At 59.3% G+C, this 9,745-nt stretch overlaps 1 protein-coding gene across 5 annotated transcripts in view; it reads left to right on the top strand.

Annotated features, from left to right (window-relative positions):
* Positions 1-9,381, top strand: part of EHBP1L1 (EH domain binding protein 1-like 1) — an 18,436-nt gene extending 9,055 nt beyond the window's left edge. For 2 of the 5 annotated variants that reach the window (XM_012665552.1, XM_012665551.1), the window contains 10 exons: positions 1,412-1,569; positions 1,657-1,705; positions 2,141-2,806; positions 6,634-6,703; positions 6,822-6,877; positions 6,977-7,100; positions 7,381-7,480; positions 8,528-8,601; positions 8,684-8,798; positions 8,916-9,381. In XM_012665552.1, coding sequence (XP_012521006.1) covers positions 1,412-1,569; positions 1,657-1,705; positions 2,141-2,806; positions 6,634-6,703; positions 6,822-6,877; positions 6,977-7,100; positions 7,381-7,480; positions 8,528-8,601; positions 8,684-8,798; positions 8,916-9,015 — 1,512 coding nt within the window. In that variant the 3' untranslated portion in view covers positions 9,016-9,381. Of the gene's footprint in view, positions 1-34; positions 929-1,411; positions 1,570-1,656; positions 1,706-2,140; positions 2,807-6,633; positions 6,704-6,821; positions 6,878-6,976; positions 7,101-7,380; positions 7,481-8,527; positions 8,602-8,683; positions 8,799-8,915 lie in introns of all 5 variants that reach the window. The other 3 variants (XM_012665548.1, XM_012665550.1, XM_012665549.1) reach the window with 3 other exon arrangements.
* Positions 9,382-9,745: the final 364 nt, after the last annotated feature.

The raw sequence follows: 9,745 nt of genomic DNA, 5'->3' as shown, positions 1-9,745 counted from the left end.
GGGGGCCCAGGAGATAACAGCTGGAGCCTCAGTGGTCCCAGGAATAGAAGCTGAGGTAGCAGGGACCCAGGAGACAAAGGTAGGGGGTTCTGGGGTACCAGGGATAGAGACTGGGACAGCAGAAGCTGAGATATTGGGGACCCAGAAGATAACAACTGGTGGCTCACAGGTCCCAGGAATAGAAGCTGAGACAGCAAAGACTGAGATATTGGGGGCCCAGAAAACAGAGATAAAGGGTTCAGAGGTTCCAGTGATAGAGATTGGGACAGCAGAAGCGGAGATATTGGGGTCCCAGGCTATAGCATCTGGGGATTCAGGGGTCCCAGGGATAGAATCTGAGATACTGGGGGCCCAGGAGACAGAGATGGAGGATTCAGGGGTCTCAGGCATAGAGGCTGGAATGGCAGACGCTGAGGCACTAACGACCCGACAGACAGAAACTGCGGTTTCACAGGCTGAGAAAACAGAAGCTAAGACTTCTGGGGTCCAGGAAGCAGAGACTGGAGTCTGGAGGGCTCTCAAATATGAGGCTTTAAGGGCCCCAGTCAGTAACCCAAGAGTTTTAGGGTCCCGGGAAGCAGAGGCAGAGATTTCAGGAGTACGAGAGCCAGGGACAGTTTTGAGGGTCCGGGAGGCAGAGGCTGGAGTTTTGGGGGTGTCAAAGGCCAAATATGGGGATTGGGAGGCCCAGGAAGCAGAGATGGAGGCTTTAGGGCCTCCAGAGAACGAATCTGGTGTTTTTGAGGCCCAGGAAGCAGAGGCTGGGGTCTTGGGAAATGAGAAGGGAAAAGAAGCTGAGGGAAGCCTCCCAGAGGCCAGCCTGATTGAAGCACAGGTGGCTGGTGGGGCAGGGGCTGGGGTGCCCAGGCCCTCGGGGGCCTCTTCCCCAGAGGAGCCTGAAGAGGACAGGAGGCTGCCGGGCAGCCAGGTAGGGATGGGGGCCGCTGAGGGCCCAGTCTGCTGCTTCCCACTAACCTGGAGCTGAGCAAACGGCGGCTCTGCATGGACCCACCTGGTCAACTGGGATGGGATGGGATGGGGTGGGGTGGGGGGCTCAGTTTGAAGGAGCCCCCTCATCCCTCCCTCTCTCAGGATGCCCTGGCTCTCCCACCCTATCTCCCCTGGGCCGCATGGAGCTGGATACCCCAAGCTGATTTTCTGGGTTGACCTTGAGGTGTGGCTGCTGGTGACCTCTAATCTTGCCTGAGGGCCACTGACCTTGTAGGTGACCTTGGCAGATAACCCTGGAGCTGGAAACCCTTTTGCCTGGCCCGAGGCTCTAGCTAGTGGTCTCTGATGACCCCTGCAAACTCAGAGTTGGGGCTGTTCTGTGCTAGGCCTGAGCTTTCCCAAGGGGTAGAGGGCACAGGGACCATGTACCCCTTCCCTAAGCCCACTCCAATGTCTCCAGGCACCACCTGCCCCTGTCAGCTCCAGCCAGTCGCTGCTGGAGTGGTGCCAGGAAGTCACCGCTGGCTACCGTGGCGTCCGCATCACCAACTTCACCACGTCCTGGCGCAACGGCTTGGCCTTCTGTGCCATCCTGCACCGATTCTACCCAGACAAGATGTGAGCTGCTAGAAGGAGTGGGAATGAATGGGGGAGCCTTCAGGGAGGGTATAGTGGACCCAGCCTCTGACACCACTTTCTCTGCAGTGACTATGCTTCCCTTGACCCACTCAACATCAAGCAGAACAACAAGCAGGTGAGAGGGGGAGGGAGCCTCGCCCGGAGGGAAATAGGGTCTAGAGACAGGCTGTAGGTCTGAGATTTGGGGAATCTATGGGTTGCACGGCCCTAGCTGTGGCTTTTGGAGGTTCTGCCCCTCTTTTACCCTTTTGGTTATTAAATTGTTTGTTTTCCTTAGTTTTGTTTTTTAAGGCTTTTTTTTTTTTACCTCCTAGATCGTTTTTCCAAAACCACCCTTTGGTAACGGGGTGGACGCTGTGCAGTTGCTAAGCAACGACAGGGCGGGCCTCTTGTTAGATTTCCCTCGTAGGAGGGTGAATGAGTTGCTAGGCAAACCCTGTCGTGCACGTCGCTGTCGCCGGGACCCCCGCAGCTGGCCGGGGCGGGGCCGCAGCGTTGCTGGGTAGCGCGGGGCCGTGGCCACAGCTGACCCCGAGCGCACCCTTCCTAGGCTTTCGATGGCTTCGCGGCCCTGGGCGTGTCGCGGCTGCTGGAGCCGGCGGACATGGTGCTGCTGTCTGTGCCCGACAAGCTCATCGTCATGACGTACCTGTGCCAGATCCGCGCCTTCTGCACCGGGCAGGAGCTGCAGCTGGTGCAGCTGGAGGGCGGAGGCGGCGCCGGCACCTACCGCGTGGGCAGCGCCCAGCCCAGCCCGCCGGACGACCTGGACGCCGGCAGCCTGGCGCAGCGGCTTCGTGAGCACGGGGCCGACGCGTCCACGGAGCCCCAGGAGGCTGCGAACCGCGCGGACGAGGTGGCCCCGGAGGCGGCCTCCAGGGGCGTGGACGCGGGCCGAGCCTCCAAAGACGGCGGGGCCGAGGCCGCACGGGAAGGGCGCTCCGCAGAGGCCCTGGCCGACGGCCCTGGAGCCCGGGCGCCGGTGCTCCCGGCCGAGGGGCTGGTGAACGGGGCCGGGGCGCCAGGCGCCGGGGGCGGCGTGAGGCTGAGGCGGTCATCGGTGAACGGGGAGGCCGGGCCGGTGCCCCCGCCGCGCGCGCACGGCTCCTTCTCCCACGTGCGCGACGCCGACCTGCTGAAGAAGAGGCGTTCGCGGCTGCGGAACAGCAGCTCCTTCTCGGTGGACGACCCGGACTCGGGAGCCGCGGGAGCTGCGGTGAGTGTCCTACCGCCACCTCTCCTCCCTGCCCCGCGGCCTGAAGGGCCCTATGGACAGAGCTGGTGCGGCGCTGTGGGCTTCAGAGTGGCGGGACTCAGCTGGACGCCGGGTGGGTGGCACCCTCTGATCAGAGGGACCCTGGTGCTGTTCTCTGGTGTGGTAGTGAGGTCCCTATGAGGGGACATACTCATGTTGGAGCCAGTGCCCGCCAGGCCCATAGGCGCTGCGGTTAGGATCCTGGACTGCGGCCAGTCTGGGACCTGTGATAGCGGGTGTTAGCGCTTGGCGCTCAGGGGAATGGGGGCTGCAATAGGAAGTTCCCGGAGGCTCCATGTTGTCACCATCAGCCCCGCTCCTTGTGGATTGTCAAGTGGGTTTGGGCGTTCTTTTCTCTGCCAGTGGTTCAGTGTCAACCAGCAGCTGCCCTGCCCCGTAAGCTGGGAACAGGGTTTCTATACTCAGGGGGACTTTCCAGGGCCTCCCAACCCCAAGATTCTCTGACTTGGGAGACCAGTTTCCTCTTTCTTATAATGGGAGGTTGGAAGTGGGAGACCGCGAGGGCCTGTGTCCCCACTCCAGTCCCTGGAGGTCTCAGGTCTCCCAGAGTATCCCAACGTTGTGCTGCAGGGGGGATGGCCCTAGAAGGAGCAGGGATTTACTCAAGGACTCACAGCCACTGACGTCCAGGGGTTGTGCCACTGCACCACCTGCCTCTCTACAACAGCAGGGCCAACTCTACCAGGCCTCTCCAAGCCTTCAGCTGCCCAGGGGTGACCCCTAAATTTGAGGGAAAGGAGGGACTACATTGGGAAAGGCTTTCTGGAAGAAGCAGCTACCTTTTGAGCTAGGTTGATAACGTGGCCATGTTTTTCCCAGGTGAATAATGGGGGAGGGGAGAGAGGTTCTCAAGTGGAGGGAGCCACACAAACAAAAATGTGGCAGCAGGAAAGTTCAGGTCTCATTTAGGGCACTGCCAGTCAGCTCCCTAAGGTCCAGAGGCAGCGATGAGGCTGGGCAGAGAGCAGGAGCCCTGAGTGCAGGTTCAGCAGCACAGTGTGTAGCCTGTGGATGAGAGACAGGGCTCCAGAAGCACCCATCCGCAGGAGATGTGACGGGCAGGATTCAGGAGGACACAGCCACCTCTGGCCCATCTTTTGGCTTCTGGCCACTGCCCGGTTGATATATATCAGTGGCTCTTTAAATCTTAAAGTGGAGGCTCCACCCTGTACCCAAGATGCTGGGCCCAGGTTCCAGCGGCTGGTCCTTCTAAGTCAGGCCCTCCTCCAGCCTTTGTCTCACAGGAGATATGTGACCCATGGGGCTGGAGGAGACCCCTCATTGGCCACCCCCATTGCTTGTGTCCCATGTGTGCAGTGGAAGGCAGTAGGGCCTGGCCCAGCTCTTGGGAGCTCCCAAAGTCCTGGGGTAGGATAGGTCAGGCACCTTGAATCTGGGGTGTGGCCAAAGCAAAGCCAGGAGGAGAGCAGAGTGCTTATGGTGCAGCCCAGCAAGGCTTCCTGGAGGAGGGGCCGTGCATGAGGATATGGAAACCAGAATTGGAGTCAGACATGAGGAGGCATAGGAATGCCCACGAGGGCTGGCACAGCAAATTTGCTTGCTGCTGAGGTTGGATTTGTCCGCTCTCCTGCCTCTGCCTCTGTGTACCTCGCCTGCCCCACGACCCCTCATTGAATCCTCACAATGTGTGTGGAAGCCCTTGCAAAGTAGCACTGAGGCACCCCTGCAGGTTGCCGTCAAGAAAGGGGAGCTATGTGTTTTTCCAGATGACTTTTTCAGAGCCCTGCAACTGCAAGGTCACAGGGCTGGGATTTTTTTTTTTAAGAGCCAGGGTGTCACCGTCACCCAGGCTGGAGTGCAGTGGCGTGATTGTAGCTCTCTGTAACCTCGAACTCCTGGGCTCAAGCGATGCTTCTGCCTCAGCATCCCAAGTAGCTGGGAACACTGGCTCAGGCCACCATGCCCAGCTAATTTTTCTATTTTTTGTAGAGATGGGGTCTTGCTATGTCGCTTAGGCTGGTCTCAAATTCCTGGCCTCAAGCGTTCATCCCACCTTGGCCTCCCAAAGTGCTGGGATTACAGGTGTGAACCACCAAGCGCAGCCAGGGCTGGGATTTCTCTTCATTTTACATACAAGGACACAAACAGAGGCCCAGTGGATGTGACTGGCCCATTGGCACAGAGCAAATTGGTGACCATGCTGGGGAACAGGCTCTTGGGTTAGATGGCCCTGGGCCTAGAGCAGACCCTGTATGAGCCTCATCTCTGACCCTCGGTTCCTCATCTGTAAAAGTGGGATGGTAATCACAGGGCCATCAGGAAAACTATATGAGCCAAAACACGTAAAGTGCTTTCCAGTGCCTAACACAGAAACTACTGACAGTAGATATTAGCTGTTATTAATCAGTGTGCTTCGACTGCATTTTCTAGGCCCAGCCCTATCTGAATAGCTATCTCATAACCAACTACCATGATGGGGCAGTGGGGGGTGGGTTGGACCTGTGATCGGGGAGGTTACAGGGGAGCTTCTGCCCAGTCCAGCGGCCAGGCGAGGCTTCAGGAGGCATGAGAGTCAGGGCAGGAGGCAGAAAAAGTGTGGGGAGCCCAAGGGGCCTCTGGAGGTGGTGGAGCCAAGCTGGGTCACGAAGGTCAAGTTGGTATTGGGCAGCCCAAGATGGAGGCCCGCTCCAGGCTGAGGAAGCTGTTTTGGGAACTGAAAGTCCGTCACTGTGGCCAGAGGGTGGCGTCTAGTGGGGCTTAGGGTGGAGGGAGCGCTGAGGCTGGAGCCGCCAGCAGGCCTTGGCAGTGAGGCTGGGACTGAAAAGGGGTGTAGAGAAAGTCACACCATCTGTGAGGGTGTCAGGACTCTACCCTCTCAGTTATGGCTTGAGGGTAGGGTCAGTGGGTAGGTACGGTGGTGGCTGGTGAGGAAGCCACCACCGAGCCAGGCCAGAGAGGATAGCACCTGAGCCAGGTATGTCCAGGGCTGCCCCGCAGAGAGGTGCAAGTCAAGGGGCAGTGGGGTAGCTCAAGCACTTCTCCCCGTCCTGTGACCCAGACGGGTGGCCAGAGCAGGAGTGATCAAGGGGGCCAGACTGAGCCTAAAGTTGGGGGGCCTCAGGGCTGACAGTTCCAGCAAGTTGCCCGGGGTAAGACCCACTGGGAGCCAGCCCTGCTCTTCCAGGCTAAAATTCGGAGGTCCAGCCAACCCGTCTTGTTCTGAGTGTCAAGTGAATAGTCCAGCAGCATCGGGGTGTGGGAACTGATAGGGTGGGAGGGCGCCCCCTTTTGGCCAGGAGGTGGAGGTGCTGACACAGGATGGTCTGGGTCTGGAGATGGGGCCATAGCAGGTTACTGCAGTGTCGTGGCGTGGGGCCCTGCCCATGGTGGAGATGCCAACACTAAGTGACAGGTGTCAGAGTGGGCTGATCGAGCTCCAAGGAGGAGAGGGGCAAAGGGACGCCCCAGCTGGGCCCTTCACAGCCTTTTATCACCCATGCACTCTGTGAGGCTGGAGCTATCAGCCCCAGGAAGGAGGACGAGGAGGCTCAGGTAGTGGAGGTGGACAGGGCAGGACCAGGGGCCAGGGAGGGTGAAGGCTGTGGCCTGTGCTCGAGGAGGCTTTTCTCCTGGAAGGATGTGTGTGTGGCGGGGCTCTGTACACACAGGACTGCAGAAGCAGCTGGTGTGGCAGGGTCTGGGGTCAAGGACCCCTCCTTGTCTGTGTGTGTGAGAGGCTCTGGCTGGCCCCAGGCTGGGGCTGTCAGGGAACCCCTCCCAGCCCTCAGTGGCCCCTTCTTCCACAGGAAGGCTTGGGCCCTGACCCCAGCCCTGTGCCTGGCCCACCCACAGCCACAGCCTCTCAACAGACCCCTGGTGAGTAGCAATGGCGGTGGTGACCAGCTCAGCTCAGGCTGCTCACAAATCCTGAGACTGGGGACTTCTTGGGGGCAGGTGTCAGCTGGGGGTGTCTTAGCTAGGCCTCTCTCTGCAGGTGGGAGTCCCCCATCAGAGGAGCCACCCCCAAGCCCAGGAGAGGAGGCTGGGCTGGTAAGGAGGGGTAGGTGGGGTGGAGCTGATGGGTGGGCACTTCCTAGGCAAGGCCTGGGTTGAGTCCACCCTGTCCCCTGCCTCTCTTTCTGGCCCCAGCAACGGTTCCAGGACACAAGTCAGTACGTGTGTGCAGAGCTACAGGCCCTGGAACAGGAACAGAGGCAGATAGATGGGCGTGCGGCTGAGGTGGAGACGCAGCTGAGGAGCCTCATGGAGTCAGGTGGGGCAGCCATCCAGCCCATTCCCCAACAAGTGCCCCTAGGTCTGCCCGGCCCCACAGCTCTTCCTGACCTTGGGAGGAGCTGGGAGGAGGCACAGTTGGGGTCAGGGTTCCCATGCTACAGCTGGGCATGCTGAGGCCTCGAAACAGCTTGCCGGAAGCACAAAGCTCTGGCTTCTGGCATGCCACCAGGGAGCAAGCCTCCTGCCTCAACCCCAACTGCCCTGCTCTGACACTGGGGTCAGGAGGTGGGCCTGGTGACTATCCCTGCCCGATTCAGGTGCCAACAAGCTGCAGGAGGAGGTGCTGATCCAGGAGTGGTTCACCCTGGTCAACAAGAAGAACGCTCTCATCCGGAGGCAGGACCAGCTGCAGCTGCTGTGAGTGCTGCCCTGTAGCTGGCCCAGGGCTGGGGAGCAGAGGGAATCTTAGCTACTTTGCTTAGAGTTATTCATTGCTTTCTTCTTTCTACAAAGATCTTTTTGAAAAATTATTGCTGAGCCATGTTATTCATTTTTGGTCCTATCCACTTTCCTGTGTAAAGTGTAAACTTCCCAAATTGTTACTATTTTTATTCATGAGAAAACCAAGGCCCAGAGCAAAATGTGGCCCAGGAAGGTCAGGGCTGGGGCCCGTAGTTTGACCCTGTTCCTTTACGGTAAGGAATAGTGAAGCCCAGAGAGAGAGGTGAGCCGGGGCCCACTGGGGTCAGAAGCAACTCTCTGAGGTCATTGCCTTTACCATCCTGCATGGGAGAGGCTTTGCCTCCCTTTTGCATTTGGGATCATTTTGCAGAATAATTTTGGTGTCATACTTCCTGTTTATGAATAATGTTCATCCAAATAATCCTTCTGGGTTTCTTTTCTTTTCTTTTTTTTAAAGCCAGTCAAATTTAGCAGTGGGGTGTTATATGCCAACTTTAGTGACACTAATGTTAATAAGTTCTGATAATTCACTGCCATTGGACCAGCCCTGGGTTCTTATTTTTCAAAAGGGGTGGCTCACGCCTATAATCCTAGCACTCTGGGAGGCTGAGGTGGGAAGATCGCTTGAGCTCAGGAGTTCAAGGCCAGCCTGAGCAAGAGCGAGACCCTGTCTCTACTAAAAGTAGAAAACTTAGCTGGGCATTGTGGCAGGGACTTGTAGTCCCAGCTACTTAGGAGGCTGAGGCAGGCGGCTCCCTTGAGACTATGTCTAAAAAAAAAAAAAAGGTGAATTGAGGGAGACAACATAAACATGCAGCAATTGGAGAACATTTGGAACAAAAGAGAACATTCCGCCTGGGGACTGGAATATAGCTCTGCAGAGAGCCCTGCTCTCCATGGGAACTTATGGGGAGGTGGGATGGGACCAGGAAATGGCCGGAGCCCTCTCTGGGCACTCTCTCCTTAACCCCTTTTCCCTGACCTGGCGCCTCCACCTCCCAGCATCGAGGAGCAGGACCTGGAGCGGAGGTTCGAGCTGCTGAGCCGAGAGCTGCGGGCCATGCTGGCCATCGAAGGTGGGAGACGGGGCCAGAGGGGCGGGAGGCAGGACAGAGCCGGGGCCAGCGCGTCCTGACCCTCAGCCACCTCCGCCCTCAGACTGGCAGAAAACGGCCGCGCAGCAGCACCGAGAGCAGCTCCTGCTGGAGGAGCTGGTGTCGCTGGTGAACCAGCGCGACGAGTTGGTCAGGGATCTGGACCACAAGGAGCGGATGTGAGTGGGGCCGACGGCGCAGGGAGCTGGGGACGGGCCTGGGGCGGGCTCCCGAAGGGTGCTCGGTGTGGCTTCGAGCTGGACCCGCTGCCGCTGACTCGAACCCGTTCTTCCCAGCGCCCTGGAGGAGGACGAGCGCCTGGAGCGCGGCCTGGAGCAGCGGCGCCGCAAGCTGAGCCGGCAGCTCAGCCGGCGCGAACGCTGCACGTTGAGCTGAGGTCGCGCAGGCCCCGGAGGCCTTCGCCGCTCCCCACCGGCTCAGACCGCAGCCTCGCTCGCCGCCCGGCCTGCGCCGCGCAGGACCGGCCCCACCGACGGTGGGCACGGCCGCCAGGGGTCGTCCCTTCCTGGAGCTGGTTGGGGGAGGCAGCCCCTCAGCCCGACGGACGGGAGCGGCCGGGTGGCCGCGCTGTATTTATTTGCCTGTAGGCGTGTGCGCGTGTCCGCGGTGGGCTGGGGTCCCGGGCGCGCCGCGCGGAGCCCCTCCGCGACGGCAGGGCCCGGCCCCGCGAGTCTCGTGAAGAGGGACGGCCCGGGGACCGCCGCCCCCGCCCTCCTCCCCGTCCTGTTTTGACGCGCAATAAAGTTGGACAAGGGTACACCAGAGCCAGCCCTTTCTCTGCACAACCTGGGACCTCAATGGATGGAAGACCGTGGGGCCTAGGCCGGGAAGGTTGGCTGGCGAACCTTAGCGGGGCTGTGCCGGCTTTGAGGTTCCCAGAAGAGCTGAGGCTGGACCTGGCCTTTCAAGGATGATGGCCAATGGCTGTAGAGAAGCCACATTCAAACGAAGACACGAAAACACAGTCGAAGTTCTTGCCCATTTTATTTTTTTTAAATTAACACATGATTCCTTGAGGTCTTCACATCCACCCCACCCCTATCTCCAGATTCTTCCCCAACCACTCCTGGCTGCTTCCTTCCTGCTCCTCCACCTTAAAGCAGCT

Source organism: Propithecus coquereli, unplaced genomic scaffold (assembly GCF_000956105.1).
Source record: "Propithecus coquereli isolate 6110/MARCELLA unplaced genomic scaffold, Pcoq_1.0 Scaffold120, whole genome shotgun sequence".
NCBI lineage: Eukaryota > Metazoa > Chordata > Mammalia > Primates > Indriidae > Propithecus > Propithecus coquereli.
The sequence above is the reverse complement of the archived record's forward strand: the minus strand, read 5'-3'. Positions and strand labels throughout refer to the sequence as shown.